Source organism: Polypterus senegalus, chromosome 10 (assembly GCF_016835505.1).
Source record: "Polypterus senegalus isolate Bchr_013 chromosome 10, ASM1683550v1, whole genome shotgun sequence".
Lineage (NCBI taxonomy): Eukaryota > Metazoa > Chordata > Cladistia > Polypteriformes > Polypteridae > Polypterus > Polypterus senegalus.
Genome location: NC_053163.1, coordinates 129,925,630 through 129,948,988, shown reverse-complemented (window position 1 = coordinate 129,948,988; position 23,359 = coordinate 129,925,630). Strand labels below are relative to the sequence as shown.

The following is a 23,359-nucleotide window of genomic DNA, read 5'->3' as shown; positions in this document are numbered from 1 at the left end:
TTTAGTTTGAAACAAACATAAACATTTAAAGGTGAAAGTTTAAAAATGCTTGATGAAGAAATAAGAATGAACTTGTCTCACATTCACCTAAACTTCAAAGAAATTTGAGAAACTCACCAGTATCATGTAAATCACTAACTATAGAAAGTCTTCCATTGAAAGTTTGTAAATGTAAGCATGGCTTTTTTCCTCTACTTCCCTCTTAAATATTCAAACCTGTTGTGCTAAGGTGTAGTGCAGAATTTTAAAAGTTCTTGGGGAGGCAACATGGAAGAAGTTTGAAAATCACTGGGATACACTTTGGCTTTCCATATTAATGACCAGGAACATATGGAATTAATAAATGGAAAAAGGCCTTGATAGATGTTTCTTTCTACTTTAAACATTTTCTTTGTTGCTTTCTGAGATGAGCAGGTTGATGACTAACAGCCAGGCTGATCCTGTACATGTCTTCCAGCTGTCATTGCCACCTCAGTGTTGCCTACTGGGACCAGCACCCATGATGACCTTGTGATTTAACCTAAAGGTCTGTGTGAGGGTCACAGATAAGATTATTTACATTTTTTCTTTGTTTGTGATGCAGGGGGAGAGGAACTCTGGGTTCGATGTTCTGTACCATAACATGAAACATGGCCAGATCTCCACCAAAGAGTTGGCAGAGTTTGTGCGAGAGCGGTAAGTGGTGTGGATGTGGGCAGAGTTTGTGAGAGAACTGCAAATGGTATAAATGTAAGCAGTAGAAAGTCCAAATGACAGCTATGTCTCTGAGAAAAAATGGAAATGGAGCAGATGGGTTGAATCGTCTCTGAGTTAAAAGGGAAGATAAGGAGGTTCACATGAAGAATGTGTATGGTGGAGGGGAACAGTATGGGAGGGTGGTATAGAAAGGAGGATAGAAAGTTGAGGAGTATTCACGTAAGAGGTTAAAGGGAATAAAATATCTTATCTGGCAGTTGGGATGGGGAGTGATATGCAAAAAATAGACTTGGTAGTGACATTGTCCATGTGTCCTCTGTGTTAATCAAGGCTTAGGCTGGACATTACATGCATTTTGTGCTGAAACTCCAGCTGTCTCATGGCTTGCTGAGTTGGCTTTAATCACCTAGGCACAACAAAAAAGGCGTGTGGCAGATAGTGATTAGTGCTCAGTGTTATTCAAGCTGGACAAAGTATTTATTGTCACTGAGCCAAAACTGGAGTTGTATGAGAGAAGAAATTGAGACTATCAAGTTATCTGTGCTGCATAATTCTGGTGCTTTTCTTTTCCACCACATATTTATGTTAAATAAAAGTAGGTCTAAAATGTATAAACAGGTGACATATGTGGCCTGTCAATATTATGAAACAAATGTCAGATGAGGAAACACTGAGCACTCAGGATTCATGTTGTCATTGTGCTTTGAAATTTTAGTTTGCAGTGTTGCCTAATATATCTATAACATCAGCCTCAAGTTGTGTTATACATGAGCACAGAGTTTGCAGAAAGCAACAGTCACATTAAGTATCTGTAAGAGCAGTCTGTCATTTGCTTTGCCTTTGCAGGCCCCTGATGTATGCTGCATTATACAGTATCTGCGAAGGAATGTTGAATATCTGGTCATGTTATAAGGAGGCATTTTTTTCACTCGGGAGGCTATATGGAAAATGTCCTAGTTAGGAGTACGAGGTGTTCTGGGCGACAAGATTTAATGGTCTGTCCTCCAGTCAACTATATAGTGCAGCAATGAGGAGATTCTGTTATGTTCCATGATTCCAAAGGCCTGATGTCCCATGTTCCAAAGGCCTGACCCCTTAAGAGATTAGTGCTAGCTGGAGAGGCAGTGACATCTGGAGCTGTGAGTCAAAACTCCTGGTATGGAGCCAAAGAGGATTTTTGGAGGAGTATTAGATTTTTAAAATCCAAGAACTTAAAATTCTCTTGAGTTATCCTCTAAAAGTACCTTGTGGTCATCTGGGAGGCAATCCTGGAGCTGGGATCTCCATCTCCTTCATGATACGGTCACTTACGATATTATGCAAAAAACAACGGAAACACCTTATATTCAGTTTTTCTTGTTGGATTATTGTGAGCAGCTCGTTCCCATTCTAACATGGGGTAGTGGCTGTAGTGCATTGTGCTGTATAGATTACCATGAGACACATTTTGACGGCTGGTATAAAAGTCTTCTGGCTTGATTATATACTGTGGATGATAAACTAACATGAAGGAGTCCAAAAAATTGGGGTGCAAACCTGGCCCTTTGAAAACAATCAGGAACAAGATGGAACATAAAGATCAAAAATTAGGCAATTGCTGACAAATCCACCTGGCCAGACGTTAAACACAGTGGGCTTAGTAGAGTGGGTCTGGCTATGGGAGAGCTCCATCCTACAGTGATTTAAGTCCAAAATTCAACGCCTTCTTCCAGGGATGTCTGATTTTATAACATTCTAACTGGAAGGGCAGAGCTTTTCAGGATCAATTGCCCTCACTGGCAAAAAGCACTAGGGGTAAAAGTTGGTCCCAGTTACGACCGTCCGCGCTGACTACCTTGCACAGCATTTGCTTCAGGGTCTGATTAAATCGTTCCACCAACCCGTCTGTTTGGGGGTGGTACACAGACGTCTTGACATGCTTAATACGGAGTAATTTGGCCACCTCCCTGAACGTATCCGAAGTGAAAGGGGTTCCTTGGTCCGTGTGGACTTCTTTAGGAATACCCACCCATGCAAAGAGGGCTACTAGTTCCCGTACGATGTTCTTAGAATTAGCAGTGCGCAGGGGGACTGCTTCAGGGTATCGAGTGGCGTAATCGACCATAACTAGGATGTATTTATGGCCTTGGTTTGAAGGTTCTATGGGTCCTATTAGCTCGATCCCGATCCTTTCAAATGGCTCATCGATAAGGGGAATTGGGATGAGAGGAGCACGGTCCCTTCTGGGAATCTGGCGCAACTGGCAGACTGGACAAGACTGACAGAAGCGCCTGACTTCCTCATTAATTCCAGGCCAATAAAATTGGAGTTTAATTCTCTCCAGAGTTTTCTCGGCCCCGAGATGGGCGCCTAGGAGGTGGGCATGCGCTAGTTCACACACTTGCCGCCGGTAGGTCCGCGGGACTAGCAGCAACTTCCGCACCTCACCTTCATGTTTTGTCACTCGATATAACAATTCGTTTTCTAGGACAAAGTGGGTCCCGATGCTGTGGAATCGGCTAACGACACATGGTTTGCAGATACAATCGCATTCCTGGCGAACTTCAGGGAATCATCATTCCACTGTTCTCTTTTAAATGAATCTGGCGTGGATCGGAATTGATACTCCACACCGGCTAGAAAATCAGGCGCCGCATTCTCCTCTGTCGGCTCCTCTTCAGCTTGCATGTCTGGGAGGAGGTCCGGCTGTGAGGATGCGGTTGCTACGTCATCAAGAGTTGCCAAATTTACACGGTGTGGGAGAAGCTGGGAGGGAACCCTGTCTCTCCATGATCAGACCCAACCTGCCTTCCGGAGTGGTGACGGTCCCACCGCTTTTCTGTTCCGACCAGTCATGTCCTAGTATAACTGGAAAGGGGGGTTCGGGCAACACAGCGACAAACATTTTTTTAGGTTCCCCTTTCCAAGTTATGTAACAGTATGCGGACCTATATGACTTGGTCTCCCCATGTATACAAGTTACTTTAGTGTTAGGGGCGGCCCATTGTTGCGGCAGAACAAAACGGCGAGCAACAATGGTAATGTTGCTTCCGGAGTCAAACAAAGCAACTACCGAGTGCCCATTAATTAACACCACTCCCGTATTTTTAACCGCCAAGGGATTTGACAGAGCACAATACCTCTCACCCTGCATCCAACTGCAGTCCATCGGCTCTTGGTTCAGGGGACAGGAGCTGACGATATGCCCCACCTCGCCACACTTGAAACAGCGCGGCAAGGGGGGGGCTCGTGGTTTAGCCGGAGCCTCCGTACCGCGGCAGATGGCCTCTGCTATGGCCGCACGTCCCTGACGGGCCTCGCGAGCTGGCTTCTCTGCCTCCGCGAGTCGGTTCACCGCCAGTTGACGCTCGAGTACCTCCAGTAGGCCATCCATATTGGAGAAGGGGTATCTTCGAACCTGCTGGGCAAGATAATCTGGCATGGCATATAAAAAGGCCACACACACTACTAGCTTGACTACTCGTTGAGCGTCATTTACGGCTGGCCTTAGTCAGCGCCCGATTTTTCCCCAGAATTCGAAGGCCTGTGCCCTGGGAGGCCCGTTGGGGTTGAATTGCCAATGCTGCCACTTCCACACCTGCTGGTCGGAGGTTACGCCGTAGCGCTTGAATATCTCTGCCTTCAGGAGGGTGTACTTCCTCCTCGGGAAAGTCATGATAGGCCCGCTGCGCCGGACCCTTCAAGTACGGGGCCAAAATAGCGTCCCACTCCGCACGCGGCCGTCCTCTCAAAAATAGCCAGATAGAACTCTATATCGTCTGTCTCTGATAACGGCAAAATAGGAGGAAGCGCCGGTCGAACAGGCTCCCGTTTTACCGTTTCAGCTGCAGCCAGCCACCTTCGTGCATCTGCGAGCTCCAACCTCATGGTTGCGTGCTCCACTTTCAGGGCCTGTAGTTTGGAGGCCAGAGTGTTCAGGACCGTATTCAGGTCTTGTCCTTCAGTCATATTTCCTTGGACTTTATCCTGCCGGCTACGCCAGTTGTGAAAGAAGGAAACAACTCGTAAGAAGGTTTGGGGTTTGTGGCCCCATATGCTGTAAACAAAAAAAAGGCAAAAACAGGTCTTCTCAAGACACAATATTGCATGAGGTTACAAAGACAAAGATGGCGGATTTGGAGGGACAATATAAAGGGGTGCACCGGATATTAGGCATGATGGTTGCTGGGTAGACGTGGTGGTGGATGGGAGCGTGACGTCATCTTTGAGGGACCAGAGGGAAGAAAGGAACCTGGAAGTGGAGATTGTTGTTTACTCCGGGTGGAATTATGGCAGCGTCGCTTCATCTTTTCTGAGGGAAGAAGAGAGAGAGAGGTTAGTACACTGTTTTCATGCCCCAACGGTCTCATTGCTTTGCGCGTCCAGTCCTTCAACTGCTCCCGATGCGCTCGTGCGTGACACCTCGTACAATTAACAACACAAAATACATTTGACACCATTATTTATTCAATCAATATTAAGGTAACATGTAGAAGTGATATTTGAAAACTCCAGTACATCCATGCTACCCTAATGTTATTTATCAAGATAATTATAGGCAGTTGCTGTTAGTCAAGTTTACGTGACAAGCTGATGATCAGGAAGTGTAGCCACCTTGATGTAAAAGAAGAACCTTTGCTACTTCTGTTTGGAGAATTCAGGTTTGTGATTACACCATGTAATGAAGTAGAGAAATCTGCACTGATTCCTGCTAAGCAATCATTTTTTGTCATCAGGCTGAAAAAAGTTACAGAGCCATTTCCAAAGAATTTGAAAGGCATTATTCTCAAGAGAATATTATTTATAAATGAATGATATTCTAGGTGGTTACCAGTCTCCCTCAGAAGTGGGCATCCCAGCAAATTCACCCAAAGATCAGGCTGTATAATACTTCAAGAAATCACAGTAAAGCTCAGAATCGAAATCCTCTGATGTAAAGGCCTATGTCAACATGGTCAACATTACAGTTCATTACTTCAGTCATGAATAGACCTAACAGGTATAGCTGTAATGGAAGGGTAACCTCTTATATCCAAACAGAACATAGAGACACAGCTTATGTTGGCAACCCTGTTCCTGACTGAACCTTACAGCTTCTGGAACTATGTTCTCTGTACAGACGAGGCCAAAGTGGACTTGGTTAGTTGTTATGTATAGTAAGTACAACCATGTTTGATAATGATGCATCTGCCAAAAAACTTCACAGTTCTGGTTTCAAATCCAAACGTGGTGCACTACCTGTTTGGAGTTTGCATGTTCTCCCTTTAGGTTTTCCTAGTTACTGTGGTCTTCTTTCCACAACCCAAAGATTCACATGTTAGGTTAATTGGCACCTCTAAATTGGCCCAGAATGAATGAGTAAGTGTGTGTGTGAATGTGTCCTACAATGGATCTACAACCTGTCCATGCACTGGCTTTCGACTTGCGCCCAGTGCTGCTAGGTTAGGGACCAACATTTTGACCCTGAAATGGATAAAGGGTAATGAAATTTCACTTGTGCTTCTATGCATTTAGCATATAATCCAAGCCTGTTTAGGTTGCCACACTAACAGAATTGCTGGTGTTATTGTGCTTTACACAAGGTTATACAGAGTCATCACTATTTCCCAATAGTCCACTGTGTGGAGATACCATGTTAACCCTGGTTCATTATTCTCACCACATCCTAAACATACTCCTGCTGATTCTAAATTGGCTTACCATAAACGAGTGTTCACAAGTGTTTCCTGTGTTGTTCTGAAGTCCCATCTAGTGCTGGCATCTTCATTATACTCCATGCTATGATTCTGTAATTAATTATATAGTTTACAAACAAATTGATACATGGAGTGATTTTCATTTTGCAAATAAAGTAGTAGGTGACTTGAAATGGTGGAATGGTGTGTGAAGCAGAGACTGTTCACGTGGGTGAGGAAGCTGTCAGCTTTAACAGTGGAGTGCAATCTCTCTCTCTGGGTTGATACGGCACCACAGGAAAGAAAGCAAGTGTAAGAAAAGAAAACGGTTGAGTCTGAAAGAAAGCTACGTAACACAATAAAATCACATTGTGATTCAATGTTAACAGACTCCCAAAATCTATAAAGAAAATCAGTCACCCGACATTCAGTTTAATATTTGACAAATCACTGGTAACTTTGGTCACTATAGTCGTGCAGTTTTGACACACTGTCTTCCAGCTCCAGGAAGCAGAGTATAAGTGCAGATTAGTATGTGTATATGTGTGTGTGTCAAGGTGGGTGTTCTGTGATAGTCTGGCATCTCATCCAGTGTTTGTTCCTTAGTTGCGTCTGATGATTTTGTGATGGGGTCTGGGTTAGATGATCTTGTCTAGTGATGACTAGTCATTCCCAGAAAATGAATGGATTGGCTATTAATATTATTTCCTACAGATCATCCTCAAATTGCTTTATCTCCTCCATCAAACATCAAAATGTATGAAGAACACACAGTTGTTTAGTCTTACTTTTTTTTAGCACACTCCATCCAGCATTCTGTACTCTCTTTTTGGGCCTTCAGAAATAAATGCTTTTTGGTTTGCTGTGAAGCCACACATGAACCATTTCCTTCCTCTTGTCAACTCTCTGAAATGTTCAAATAAGCAATAATCTGGTGAAGCGCCTAGAAAAGGCCAAGGGCAGATGTATTTGAAGAGTGTGGGGCAGAAGTATGGGGATAGACTCTGTCTCCTGTTGAGAGTTATGGGAGTTCTCTGTAAGTTAAATTACCGTATAAGAATAAAACTGAACATGAAAGTTTTGTTGAGTGTAATAAACACACAGAAAAGGCAGTTTAACTTACTGTATTTTCATACATACTTAAATTTGCAATTTGTGTTTTTTTAGACTTTGCATCCTTTCATATTTCTGTTACATGCTGATGAAAAAACAGTTAATTTAGTTGTGTTATTTTAAGTGTGCAGCACTTCTCCTTTAATTTTTGACAGTTTAGGTGATTCTGCATAAGAGCATTAAAAGTGATATTTACGTAACATTGACAATCGTAGTGCTCAGAGGTGTTAAATGAGTTAGCAGCTAATGAGATCTCTTTCTACAAACACATAAAATAATGTGTCATTGAGTAGATGAGGATTAAAATAGGAATGCTTACCTGACATATTGAAAAATAAACATCCCGAGGCAGAGGCAAATAAATAAAAAGCACAAGTGGAGCATAGAAAGAAAAAAAAAAAGAATCTTCACTGTGCTAAGTGGTTTAATGTTCACTCAGCTAAAGTTTTTTTCCAGAGATAGTTCCAAATTACATGTGTGTAATACACTTGTGTCTGCCGTAAAGGATGGCAAGCATGGACTGGCAACCTGCCCAGGATGGTTCATGGTTTCTTACCTGGCCGGGAAGCCAAACCAATACTGGGACAGAAACAGAGGTAGGAGGTATTCCTTGCCTCAAACAAGAGATGGGCAGAAGGTGCCAACAATGCAACAGAAATGATGACAACCCAGAAGTGCTCAGTTGAGGATTTTGTCCAGCCAGGTTGGCCATTATGCCGAAAGAACAGGGGAAGTTAATATATATGAACTATTTGCTCACCCGAGGCACAAGATGAGAAAAACTAAAGAATATGATCAAAGAGGAGTGTATCATGTTATTTATCTTGACTTAAAGAAAGCATTTGATAAGGTGCCACATGTAAGGATGTGTATCAAACTTAAATAAGTGAGAATTCAGGGTACTATTTGTAGATGGGTGAAAAATTGTCTCATACACAGGGAGCAGAGGGTTACAGTCCAAGGAACCTTATCAAATTTGGCTGATGTTAAGAGTGGTGTCCAACAGGGGACATTGCTGTTCGTTTGGAAAGGAATATTAGTAACAAGCTGGTCCACTTTGGAGATGATACCAAGCCTGGAGGATTGACAGATAATCTAGAATCCATTGAATCATTACAGTGGGAATTGGACAGCATACAGACTTAGTCAGATTTAAGGCAGATTAAATTTAATGTAAGTAAATATAAAATATAATATGAAGGAAATAAAAATGTCATGTTTGAATACACAATGTGCACCTTATAAAACATGATTCAGGAGTCCTAGTGTACTCTACTCTATTAACTGCCAGACAGTATTCAGAAGCCATTAAGAAGGCTAACAGAATGTCAGGTTATATATCGCCCTGATGTGTGGAGTACAAGTCCAAGGATGTTATGCTCAAGCTTTATAACACACTTGTGAAGACTCATCTAGAATACTGTGTACAGTTTACATGGCAGCACTGGAAAAGGTCCAGAGAAGAGCAACTAGTCAAATTCCAGGGACAGGGGATGAGTTATGAGGAAAGATTAAAAGAGCTAAGTCTTTTCAGTTTAAGCAAAAGAAGATTAAGAGGAGACATGATTGAAGTGTTTAAAATTCTGGGAATAGTCCAGAGGATCGAGACTGTTATTTTAAAATGAGTTCATCAACAATACACAGGCACAGTTGGAAACTTGTTAAGGGTAAATTTTGCACAAACATTAGAAAGTTTGTCTTTAAACAGAGAACTATAGACACATGGAATAAGTGACCAAGTAGTGTAGTAGCCAATAGAATTTTAGGGACTTTAATAACTTGACTTGAGGATGTGTTGGAAGAATTAAGTGGATAGGACTGGTGAGTTTTTTTGGGCTGAATGGCCTGTTTTGTCTAGATTGTTCTAATGTTCTAATCCCCGGTGTATGGCATCTGTACAGACCCCCGCAGGGCATGCTAGGATCTGTAGTCTGGCAGGGTAGCTCTATTGGTTTTTACATGGGTGCTGTCAGGGGATGCTACAGAGATCACAGAACCTTACTTTGTGGGACTTCTATGTAACCTGGAAGTGCTTCCAAGGGGCTGCGCCCTAACTTTGGAAGTATTTCTAGATAAAAGGATTCACTCTGCCTCACCTCAGGGTGGCAGAGTCAGGAGGTAGAGGACAACACTTGCTTTGGATGGGGAGTAGGATTTTTGTTCCTATTGTTGTGGTGTACTGTGCAGGATGATTCTGGAAGGGTCCGTGAAGGTACTGGAAAGAATAAAAATGATTGTATTTCAATCCGTGACTGCTGTAGTGTCAAGGGTTTGGGGTGCTGCCACATTTCCTGAAGGTCACAGAGCATGTGAAAAACCGGTGCCTGATAAAGTGAATAGCTCAGAGGTGCATAGAATGTTGAAGTGCTGATCTTTATGATTGCATATAGTGTCTTTCTATATTGAATGCCAATTCTTCAAAGTTTTCAAAACATAAGATGTTTGAAACCAAAAGTAGACCATTCAGTCCATCAAGCTCATTGGGTTAGCTGATAGTTAATTAATGCAATCCAGATACTTTTTAAAGGCTGGCAAGGTCAATATATCAACTACATGACTTGATAGTTTGTTTCAGTATTCCCACTACTCTATGTGAAGAAACCTTCCTGGCTTCAGTCAGTCAGTCAGTAAAAATCCTTGAAGCAGGCTTAGTAAGTTACAGTCAGATACTGTACACGGTGTGTCTTTGGTGGGGATTGATCTTTGCGGCTGACTAGTACCTTTTTATAGTGAATACCACTTCTTAGCAGTTATTTTCATATTTTGCAGTCAAAGCACTGGTTGACAGGTTGAGTGAATTGTTCAGGGTTGCATGGTGTGTCCTTGGTTGGTGTAGTTCTTTGTAACAGTGTACAGTGGCTATCTGTACTGAACCCCATTTCTAGGCAATTTGCATTTATGGTACAGCTATTTTTATATTTCCATGTTCTCCTTCATGCGGTATAACTGACTTGCTACAGGTTACGTTAGTTTGTTAGTGGTAGGTATTGGTCTTTGTGATGGCATATACAGTAGTGCCTTTCCATGGTGGATACTATTTCTGAGAAGTTTATAGGTATGGTGCAGATGGTTTGATATTTCAGTAAAGCACTGACAGCAGTTGAGTATTTTTTTGAGAATGGTTACACGTGTGCTCACAATACGAACTGAGGTAATTTATAATTCCATTTCCTTAGTTAAAAATTTCTATTCATTTTTAAAATACGTTGCAGTTGTTTCTTTCATTCTAGAGATGTGGCACTGGCTTCACTATAAAGATCACACAGTAAAGTGACTGATGGGGGGTTCAACAGTCATTTTTGTAGTGTTCAAACTTACAGGGGGAAAACATTTACTAAAACAGTTCCTTTGATAGAAAAAATATTCCAGAGATGGATACACAAAATAAGGAACTCATCTTAGTTTTGCCCCCAAAGTGCCCTGTGGTTGGATTTACTAAAAGGTCATTTTGTGGGTCACGTCCTGGCAAGCTTTGGACATGAGGATAAAATAAAAGTCCCTTCAGTGGTTACCGGTGTCCCTGCATCAACATGCCATCAGTTGTCCTTTATGTGCCATATTTACCAGGCAGCTTTTATCCAGCAGATGGCATTAACAGGTAGTAACAGAACAATACAAAGTCTTTAGCTAAGGAAAGAAAACACTGGCAGTGGAATAATATATCGTCATGGGAGAGCTAGAAAGTAGTAGGAGCCTTGAAGTTAATTATTTCCAGGAGCAGAACTCAGGAGAGGTTCACTCTGTTTTTTAAGAACCCCAATCCAACATGAACATGGTGTACATTTGTGGACACCGACTGATGAGTAGAAATTATAGGCTATCTGGGTTTTGCTTTTCCCATTAAATATTGCTTAAGGCTCTGAGAGGCAGGAGAAGCTGGGGCTTCCAGAAAGAGCTCTAGGTATATGGCTTCAGGGCTTCTATACAACATAAATGGTTTCTGGAGGTTAACCTGGCAGTTGGTTAAGGCTGGGGCTGTAAAGCTGTCACTTCCTCTGCCAGTCTGATGAGCTTGAAGGCAGGAGTAGAGTCAGAGGTGCCAAGGCTCGACTGGCAGGAAAAATACTAATATATAGTTGAAACTGTGACATAGTGATCAGAGCTGATACCTCACTGTGTGCTGACTTTCCTCTTACAGATTCAAAGGTGTGTGTTAGGATAATTAGCAACTCTAAGCTGGCCTTGTGTAAGTGTGGGTTTGTATGTGAGTGGGCCTTCTAATGTACCATTTGAAAGAATATTGGTTACTGCCTTGCAAACCATACTACTAGGATAGGCCTAGGCCTCCAGTGACACTAAACAAGTTAAGTATATTTTTCAATATATGTCTTTCGAGGCATGTATTGTACATATATATAGTAATTATATAATACATATACTGTATATGTATAGTTGTGTTTGTATGTATGTATGAATGTATGTTGTACTGTGTTATTCTAATATATGCAGTATTTCAAAAATAGAAATACGTGTATATAACCCAAAGAAATTCAATGTGTTGAATATTTTTTCATAAGTTGCACAGACATACAAACACATGTTGGATATATTGCTGAGCTCCTATCCTTTTCCTTTTCTATATAGCCTTCCTTTCTTGTGCAGATTCGCTGACATCTGGCTAAGTTAGAGGCTTTGACACTATATAGGCTTTAATCAATTACTGTACCACATTTTTTAACTAATAATGGTTAGTCTTAATGCTTCTAGTGGCCCTTGTTGTGAAATAAGGGAGTCCCGAAAGTACTGGTACCAAAGACACTTCCAAAGTTACCCACTATAGGGGGAAAACACCACCAAATACCCTGACTAGATACCCAAGGGGACGAAACAAATCTTTATAAAAAGAAATGGTTTATTTTAGTCAATGCTTTACAAGTCACAAAATTCCAAAGAGCACAAAGAAAATGCCTGAAGAGGCAAGGCAGACACAGCAAACAAGTCCCAAAACAGAATCCAAAAGCAGTGGTTGAAATAGAACAGAGGTTCAAAACATATCAATGAGCACACTCCTAATACAAAATCCAAAGATGAAATTGAAAAACAAATTGCAGGCTTGAAAACCCAGAAAACAATAGCAGTAGCATCGAAACTCACAAAACTCTCCAATTCCTAGCGCATTCAACGAACTGCCAGGAACTATGGGATGCCCTCCCTTAAATAGGGTGGAGGGCTATTCCTGGTGTGTGCAAGTCTTCTAAGAAAGCCATACTCGTTCAGACTTTTTTGAAATTAGAGTTACAAACTGTAAAATTTGCTCTATTGATTATTGGATTTGAGCTCTCTGCACTTTTTCACAGAATGACATGGGCTTTGGTAGAATATTTTATGATACTCCTTCCTAGGAAAACTGGCAACTCTCTTGGACCCTCTCCATCTGTAAATATTCCTTCTCATGTTAACAAGAAGGACTTCAAATGGTTTGGCAATGGTCTTTTAACCTTCTCAGACCGAATGCTTTTCTGAGATCATCTCTGATTATCCTTTATCCATGCCATGGTGCTTACCACAACATTGAATACTCTTGACTGAATTGTCAAAACTTCTACTTTAATGTGGAGACTTTAATTGCCTTTTATGAGTGTTTATTACAAAAAAAGTCACACAGCAAAGTACAGTTCAATCAAAGAGACAATGTATCCTTTTATTTCCTGATATTCCTGGTCGTGATTGTCAGGTGGCACTGCCCCTTGGGGAGCCAGCTACAAAACACAAGGAACATTACCTAGACCACACCCCTTTCCCATCACACACACAGAGAAAAAGGTACATAATAAACATTAAATAATAGATAAATAATACAATAAAAATTAAATGATTAATACAAATTAAACAATACAATCACAAAACACAACTGTGAACACCGGCCGGGGGAAAATGCAGGCTGAAACATGGCAGCCCTCAGCTTGAAGTAGGTATTCTACATGAATATGTAGAGTCTGGTCTGCTTTGTTTCCTTTTTAACAACTTTTTTTTTTTTGCCTCTATAGAGCAGCTATTGAAGAGAACTACTCCAAATCAATGAGCAAGCTGTCCAAGATGGCAAGTGGCAGCAGCCAGCTAGGGTGAGAATTTTATCTTAATACAATTTAGGTTAATTTACTTTCTAATGTCCCTTCCCACTGATTTCTTTCATTTTGCTCACTTTCTCTCAAAGTTACTGCAATACCCCGTGGGCTCAAATTTTTTGCACAGTGGCAGTCCATCTAAATTCTTGTTTCTGATTCATCAACAGTACATTCGCACCCATGTGGGATATATTCCGAATTTCATCTGACAAGTTGGCACTCTGCCACCTGGAGCTTGCCCGGAAACTCAATGATCTAATTCGAGACATTAGCAAGTATGGGGATGAGCAGGTCAAAGTTCATCGAAAGGTGAGCAGCTTGTGGATGAAGGAGGTAGAACAAGTGTTGCTGATACAGGTTAACTCTCTAAGCACTGAGATGAGTTGGTAACATGGCATGTGACAAAATAAAATGGAAAAATGATGTCTTACTTTTTCTCTTTAGACTAAGGAAGAAGTGACAGGCACCTTGGAGGTGGTCCAGATGATGCAGGTGGCCAGCGGCCAGCTGCACAAGGCCAAAGAGTGTTATTATAACCGTTGTCTCGAACAGGAGCGCCTAAGGAAGGAGGCTGCAGCTCAAAAGGACGTGGAAAAGGTGAGGCCCTGCCCAGCAGCACCCATGTTGGTGTCACTGTTAAAAAGTATTTGTCAAATGCTGTCTCCTTCTCTTTACTCTCAGGCCGATAACAAGGCTCGAAAGGCGGCTGAATCCTTTAGCTCCTCTGTTGAGAAATTCAACCGTGTTGGTGAAGAATTTGAGCGCAAAATGAATGAATCTGCACAGGTGAGGAATCCGAGATACAGAGAGCTAAAGCTTAGATAACACCAGGAAAGAATAAGGACTGAGAAAAGTGGTGATTAGACTGGGATACGGGGGCATTTGAGCAGTGTTTTTGACAGAGGAAAGATAGTCTTACATCAAGCACAGGGGTATGACATGTTCATGAAATAGTTAGTTGGCTACAGTAAGCAAGTTAGACCTCTTTCAATTTTCCAATTTCCATAACAGGCTATAATTAACCTTTATTCAGTCCTCACTAAGTCCTAAAATGTAACCTCCAGGGACAAATGGGACATATAAGTTTTACCTTGTCATTATGTATACAGCAACAAAGCCATGTGTTAAAGAGTAAGGGCACCCCATCATTCATAGCTTGTTTAAAAATCTTTAACAGCAAAAACATAAAGTAATTTTTTGTGTTTATCAGTTTCTATTGGGGACATTTGGCCCATTTCTCCATAAAATACTTATTGGAGTTCAATCAAGCATTTATTTAATCACATTTTTCTAAATGTACCAGTACAATATTTAAAGTTTGAAGCTTGACTTTGCTGTTTCAAAGACCGCAAAATGTCTTGGTCCTGTGGTTGGTAAGCAGCCCCAAAACATCACTCCTCCACGTCTTTGCTCAGCGGTTGGTATGAAGAGAGTGTGGTGATGTGCTGTATATGCTTTTGACCATGGCAATTATACAAAATGACTAAACAACTCCAGTTTGTTGTCTTCTGTCTAGAGGATATTGTTCCACACATTTTATGTTTTATTTAGGTTTAACTTTATAAGCCTAGCCCATTTTTTGAGCAGAAGAGTGTGCAAGTCTTCTAAGAAAGTCATACTCGTTCAGACTTTTTTGAAATTAGAGTGACAATCTGTAAAATTTACTCTATTGACTATTAATTATTGGATTTGAGCTCTCTGCACTTTTGCACAGCATGACATGGGCTTTGGTTGAATTTCCTATGATACTCCTTCCTAGGAAAACTGGTAACTCTCTTGAACCCTCTCCATCTGTAAATATTCCTTCTCATATTAACATGAAGGACTTCAAATGGTTTGGCAATGGTCTTTTAACCTTCTCAGACCGAATGCTTTTCTGAGATCATCTCTGATTATCCTTTGTCCATGCCATGGTGTTTACCACAACTTTGAATACTCTTGACTGAATTGTCAAAACTTCCACTTTGATGTGGAGGCATTTCCTGATTGAGTACTGCAATTGACTATTAAGACCTGACTCCAATTGCCTTTTATGAGTGTTTATTACAAAAAAAGTCACACAGTAAAGCACAGTTCAATCAAAGAGACAATGTATCCTTTTATTTCCTGATTCGGAGAGCTATATGACAAAAGAGCCCAGTCTGATGTAGTTTCCTATACTTTATATATTTAGACAAAAGAAAAGGTTTAGCACACACCTGCCATGCACATTTCAGAATAGTATTACTGAATTCTTGACATATTTTAAAAATGTTTGAGCTTTTCACAAAGAGAAAATTATTTTTTCTCGTTTAAAATGGCATCACTTTTACTTTCTTATTGAGTTATACTAAGTAAGTTCAGTTCTTAAAATTAACTGAAAGGAATCTTTGTGTAGACAATGCAGTTTAAGATACCACAATAGATAATGACATTTTCGTTTCTGGCATTACCCCAGATATTACTATTTAAATCAAAGACATTCTGAGATCAAAATGGTCTAAATGTGGAGGATTCCCATAACATTTGACTTAGTGAGGAAGGCATTTGATGACATGGTTCACAATTTGGATCTTGTCCCGGATACATTTTAAGCAGTTTTCAGTTTATTCTTGTATTGCTCTCTTCAATGAGTGCAGCTGCAGAGCACTGTGACAAGTTCACAGGAAGACACAATTACAAACTTTACAAATCACCAATTACAAAAATGAGTACACATCAAGACAAACATTTGCTTAAATAGGCAGAAGAACAAAGTGGTCTGAAAGTAATTAACATAAATAAAGTCTGGAGATATCTGGCCATTAAACACAATACATGGGAATAAGGAACAATTTTAATTGAATTATGTTATTCTTTACACAGATGATAAAGAATACATTTTAAAGCTGTCTGAATCCCATTCTTTATCTGAAATTGTTTGGTAATCTTCTGAATTGAATTGATATATAACCAGTAAAGGAGTGCTTACTTTTTCACACATAGTTTGTACATTTTGGATTATGACTAGTTGATGTTTTTCACCCGAAGTTAGATATTTCGACTTCTAGGACATGGTGAGGACTGATTTTGTCAAGCATGTTCTTATATGTAAAACATTATCAATCAAAAGAAGTTATTAACTTTTTCATATAATGTTGTAAAGGGAACCTTTTTGAGAAAGTGCGGGTGAAGTCTGAGAAGTGTAGAGTTCAACAGTGTCATAACAAGTATGGTGGTGCACAAAAGAAGGTGGAGAAGACATAGCTAGTGTGCCCTCCTAGCACAGAACCAGAAGTACCAAACATTCAAAGCTATATTAAAGTATGCATTTTTATATAGCAATAAAGGTTTTCAATAGGCCTGACTAGTAGCTCCTTCATCCATCTCCTGTAGGACATTTCTACTACCTACTGTAAGCCTAAATCTTTGCCTAAATCCCTGGGCGTAAAACCCTGCCCAACCAAAGTAGCCCTCTGTGTACACCAAATGACACATAAAGGGGATTTACTCATCTCCGTGTAGTTTCCATTTCCTCTCTCTCTGTCTCTCCAGTTTGGCCCCCTGACCTCACCCTGTTCTATACCAAAAAGTGCCATGTCTGACTCTAGGAAGCTAATGCCTTCTGGGCAACCCTTACCTCACTCTTTCATTGTATTCTACTCAGTTAATGACTTTCATTATACATTGCTGCTCTTACCTTGAGAGGAGATGAATAGATGTTTCTGATCCCAACTTCCATCCCACTGTTTTTTTACCCTCCTGCTCACATTTCCTCTTACACTTACAGAAGTTCCAGAACATTGAGGAGTGTCACCTAAGGCAGATGAAGGTCCTTATCAAGTCATATTCTCACTCCATCGAGGACACACATGTGCAAATAGGCCAGGTAAGAACTTGGTGACTGGCACAGCAGAGTGGGTTGTAGGATGCTGACATTTTCAACATCATGACTCTCCCATGAACCCATAGGTACATGAAGAATTTAAGCAAAATGTGGAAAACACCGGGACTGACACTCTTGTGCGCAGGTTTGCTGAGCAGAAGGGAACTGGCAGGGAGAGACCAGGTACAGACATAGAACGTGAAGGGTGAATCTTAGAAAAAAATTTCAGCAGTACCCAGTAGATGCTTTTGGTTGGGCATTAGGGGTTCCGCTGTGGTCATGAAGTAAAATCCTTTGAATGGTGTCTAGATGGAGCATTGTATAGACATAATTTTTCAGAGCAATATGGGTGTGTCTCATAATGGATGCATAATGGAATTGGGAGTCTTAGAGAAAGTTAAAATTTTATATCTGAAAGGCAAGAGCTATTAACTTTGCCTCTCTTTGCAGGTACTGTTGGCTTTGAGGACTTCAATTCAGTAGCATTTTTGGATGGGATTAAAAAAAATCGCAATAAAACATTCCGAATTCCTGGCCTCAACAGGAAGGAGAAAGAGCCTGAGTCCCAGTAAGTGGTGCTGTTTCATTAACTAAAGATCCTAGTTTTCTGACAGAAAACTTCCAGTAATTCATACAGAGATTGGAGCCCCTGAATGACTTACATAAAGAGCATTACTTTACATTGTGTAATGAAAGGGGTGAGTGTAACAAGGCAGAGAGAAAGAACCTGCTGCCTCATAAGGTGTACTGTTGTCCAATTGACCATTGGGGTTGAGAGAGTTCTCCTTTAGCTCCAGTAGCTGAAACGGCTGTTCTGTTATACAGAGACCCTGAATTTAAGTTACACTACTTCCATTTCTTATGTAAATTTATGGAGACTTATGGAAAAGGAACATGGATGTTCCATAAAGAGCTTAACTCCCAATCAAATGTTACTAACAAGGAAAAGTCAAGAAAACCCAAAAGGCATATGGACTTGTCACCTTCCCCTACATGCTCTGCGTTGTTCATTACCTGTGAATTTGTCAATAGTGATATATCAAATGCATTTCACAGCATACTACACCTTTCACAATGCATCCTAAAAACTTTTCTTAGCTCACTGGAGATGCAACCACACACAAGTGTTCTGTGTAGTATTTTCAACTAATGTGTTTTCAATGACATACACACTACACAGTACTGTAATACGTAGGTTAGACAAATGGGTGAATGAATATATTCTAATGCACTGGTCAGTACCTTATTAGTTTTAAATTCTGTTTGATTTCAATATGATATTTTGAAATATTTAACATCTGCTTGTTGTTCTAATAATTTACTGTTTCTTTTTAATTATTAAAGTAAAATTGGAGCCACTGGATTAATACAATGTCCCTCAAGTTGTACCACCATCTCAATGTATGACTGCTACATTTTAGAGAAATCCTAGTGAAAGCAGGAGATTTTTCACATTTTTAATGTGAAAACGTGAAATCACCAATGATTACTTTTCCAGGCAGCATGAAAGTGACCCTCATCTCCTACTTCTCTAAACTTTGCATTGCTGTTTTACAATTAATAAAATACAAAGTTAATCGATACTAATAAAAGGAAAGCCCTTACTGACTGACTGACTGACTGACTGACTGACTCACTCACTCACTGACTCACTGACTTGCTCATCACTAATTCTCCAACTTCCCGTGTAGGTGGAAGGCTGAAATTTGGCAGGCTAATTCCTTACAACTTACTTACACAAGTTAGGCAGGTTTCATTTCGAAATTCTATGCGTAACGGTCATAACTGGAACCTACTTTCGACCATATATACGGCCATAGCCTGCAGCTCAGTCGCCGTGTGAGGAGGAGTTGCGTCCCGCATCATCACGCCTCCCACGTAATTGAGTGCCTGCCCATATAAGGTAAATATTCACGGGTGAAGGACTGTGCTTATGCAAACGAGGATGAGATGGTCTAGTGTTTGGCACAAACTCAGCGAAAGCGCGAGAGAAACTTTTAAGTGCCGGGTCTTAGCTAACATTAAATAAAGCCGTGGACATTGCAAGATCACACAAGAGAGCAGCTCACGTGAACTGACTGTGAACGCAGTACGTAGAGAACAAGGATGAGCTCCAAAGAGCGCTGAACAAAAAATGCATTACACAATTGAGATGGCAGCAAAAGAATATGAAGCGAGTGATGCATACAAGCATAATCATAAGTGCAGCTACTGCAGAAACAAAGCACAGTGTAAACCGTAAGTTTAAATTAAGTTTATAGACACGCTGCCGCTGGCGTTTGTCATGCCTACGACGAATACGATATTCGTGAGATACAAGTTTAATGAGAAGACATGAGGTATAAACGAGACTTTGAATCACTTTGTAATGGAGTTAAAATTGCTGTAACGGAGTTAAACTTGCGGGTGAAGGACTGTGCTTATGCAAACGAAAGCAAGGTGTAAAGCTTAACTTTAAATTAAGTTCATAGACACGCTGGCGTTTGTCATGCCTAAGATGAATACGATATTCGTGAGATACAAGTTTAATGAGAGGACGCGGGGTATAAACGAGACTTTTGATCACTTTGTAACTGAGTTAAAATTGCTGGTGAAGGACTGTGCTTATGCAAACGGAAATGCATATGCATATGCAAATGTTATGTTATTTTTAAAATGTTTCCTTTTCATTTTAATAACTTCTTTAACACACTTCTTCTCCGCTGCATAGCGCGGGTATTTTGCTAGTGTGATATAAAATGTATACATTTACTGATACACTTTCCCGTTTTCAGAAGTACAGGATGAATTCGCTCTGAGTTTAAAAATTAGAATAAAATTCAGCGACCTGAATTTAAATCTTCCCCAGGATGCTCTATTTGGAGTTTTAACATTCTTCCAGAACATCAGATCAACATTCTCCTCAATCCTATTCACATTGATTGTCCGAAGCTAAGATGCGAAGATTCATAAAGTCCTGCTCACAACTACACTACTTTTTAATTCATTCTGTATGTCCATGTTTCCTTGCATAAAAAACTTTCTAAAATATGTGCGAAAATCTGCCCTTAACAAATTTTAATATCCTTTCCCTGTTTTCTTCTTATTATTGTTTCCTGTTAAAGAATGGGATTCACTGTATTAATTCCCTTCATAATTTTAAACAGTAAAATCATGTCACTTAATCTTTGTTTGCTTAAAAAGAAAAGGTTTAATTCCTTCAATCTCTTCTCATATCTCAAGCCTTTCACTCAACCTAGTTACTGTCCTTGATTTTTGTTAGCACTGTTGTGCCTTTTAATAATATGGAGACCATCACTGTATACAGTACTCCAGATGAGGCCTAACTAGTGTGTTGTATAACTTGTCTTTGGTCACATGAACCAGTTTTGGATAGAGCACCCTTGTATCACAGGGTCCACACATACATACATTCACAGTAACATGGGGCAGTTTTCAATCATCCGACTTAAGTGGTGTTTGACTTTTAGCAGATAAGGTTCCTTATAAAAAACTACTGTAGGCAGCATACTTTTAGAAAATATACACATCACTGTTTGCTGAGAATGGAATAGTTAATTGCGCAAACAGTTTCAGAAAATTTTACCTTTCTCACATGTGACCAAACTTTGAGCCGTGCCTCCCTCTTGATACCTCATAAGAACTATTTCAGCCCCAAATGGCAACATTTAATAAGCAGTCATCCTGAATATACAGGAGCTCAACTGGATTGTGAATGAACATCTTTGTAGTTTCTTGATTCCTTTTGTGTTTTTTAACTTGGGATCTTTTGGTTTTGACCTCAGCTTTTTACCTTTTATTATTGTTTGCCTTGATTTATGTTTGGACTTTTTTATGCATTCCTGGTAGCATCATCACCTGCTCCTCTTCTTCTTGTTTATGATTTATTGTTTTTCTGACCCCTTGCATGTTCACCATGATTTTTAACACATTATTCACAAGTAGATGCACAGCAGTAAAGAAGAAGTGTAGAGCAAGGTGTAAGATGAATTTCTCACATGCTTCATAAGCAGTTAACTAGCAGTAACTGAGACATGGTGGAGTTTTTCCTCCTGACTGATAAGTTCTGAGCCTGTTAGGATCTACAGATGTTTGAGATCACTTTTGAATATTTGGGCTATATCTTCCATCTGTTTTTATTTTTCCTGAATTTAATTTTTCTTCATGTTTCACATTATTTTAGATGTGTTCCTTCAGATGTCATTCACATTAGCAAACACCAATCTGTGACATTGCAGTTGCCATGTTTTTTAAGGTTGAAGAATTATGGATGCTACTTGTATAAACTTCTGAATCAATTTTGATGAAAGACTTGCCTTACTAATTAAATTATTTTATTTTATGTATTAAATTATATTATTTTGGCTTTTCTGTTTTACTATTTTTACATTTTAAAAGAATACTTCACTTAAAGTTATGCAGTGCTGTTTTATATTGCTTACTCTATGTACTTTGCAGCATTGGCTGAGAAAAAATGTAATCCAATTTTCTTAACGCAGAAAGGAGATAGAACATGTTTGATATTATACAAGGAAATAGTGACCAATGCTGTACAACGGCAAACGTTATGAAAAATGCCCATAAAAAAGGAAAAAAATCTCACCCTAAAGCATGCAAAACACATGCATTTGTTGGTAAAACTTTGTTAAACAAATACTTTAGGAAAAATTAATGCACATCAAAAACAGGAAACACAAGTCACATGGAATTGCTTTGTTGAATTGAAGATAAGACTCTTGACCAATGAATGAGGAGGAGAGGAAGATCTTGTAAGTACAGTACTGGATAACTGACATGTGGATTATGTGACACAGGTAAGGTAAGATTTTTTATTCTTTCTTCCATGAACATTTTTCACATTGTTTGCTGTTCTACAGCATTGGTCACAATAAGGCTTCTGTTATTTCATAAGCTTTTTTTCTCACAATTTTGCATGTAATCATGAGATAATTTTTTTTAGACCATCGCTAAAAACTACAACGGTTAAGTAACATATAAAAAATATAATTTTTGGGTGGCGTATTCCTTTTAACAAATACATTTCTTACCTAGACTCAATAACAACAGTCACATAATTGATTGACTCTTCTCTGTTTTTAGTTTCTGTTTCTGCTCAGTTACTCCAGCCTTAGCTACTCAATTATTTTATCTGCCCATAGTCATTCTCCAGCCCACTTAATCTAATTCAGGATTGTGTCGACTAGAGTCTATCTCAGAAGCCAAGGGTATAAAGCAGGACATAGCGCTGGACATGGAGCCAATCTTTTACAGTTCCAACTCCTAAACACCCACAGCAACACCCATTTGCACTGAAATCAATTTAAAATTGCCATTCAGTCTAACCTGCACATCTTTGGGAATGTGTAATGTTAGGGTTAGGGAACACCTGAAGGAAAACCCACACAGAGTAATGTATAAGGTCCACGTGGACAGCATTCATATGCAGGATTTGGAGATCCTGGATCTTTTAAGGAGTAGCCCTCACCAATGTACTACACATCTGAGCCATATTGAAGAAATGGGGCTTCAGAGTGAAAATCTATCTCAGTCAACAATATATAAGATAGAGAGGGTGAGAGAATGGTACTAATGAGAGGCTGGGAAGAAGAGGAGGAGGATCACACTGACTGACCATAGCAAAGAGGCTCCAAAGTAAGCTGCACACTCAAATGAGGATACCTCATTACGGAGAACATATCTCACACACCTCCCACAAGATGCTGTTCATTACATAAAAATTATTGGATCTGGTTTGCTTTGTTTCAGTCAGTGGGAGCACTGGGGCCATTAGAAGAATAAGCTAACGTAACTACCCAAACTCATCCTTTTTTTTTACTTTTTTCTTCTGCAGAGACTATCTCACCAGTGGCATTTCAGTAAGTAACCTGTTTGTCTGTAACATCATAAAGTCTGAACTCTCAGCCCACACTGGCTAACTGAATAATGATATCCACCCCATGGCTAAAAAAATTTGAGTTGCTGCCCAT

The 23,359-nt window shown here is 39.9% G+C and overlaps 1 protein-coding gene across 1 annotated transcript in view; it reads left to right on the top strand.

Annotated features, from left to right (window-relative positions):
- LOC120537587 (F-BAR domain only protein 1-like) overlaps positions 1-23,359 on the top strand; it is a 100,099-nt gene that overhangs the window by 37,440 nt on the left and 39,300 nt on the right. The window contains 9 exon segments of the mRNA XM_039766637.1: positions 584-675; positions 13,451-13,525; positions 13,696-13,837; positions 13,973-14,125; positions 14,210-14,314; positions 17,277-17,375; positions 17,459-17,555; positions 17,823-17,940; positions 23,224-23,248. Coding sequence (XP_039622571.1) covers positions 584-675; positions 13,451-13,525; positions 13,696-13,837; positions 13,973-14,125; positions 14,210-14,314; positions 17,277-17,375; positions 17,459-17,555; positions 17,823-17,940; positions 23,224-23,248 — 906 coding nt within the window.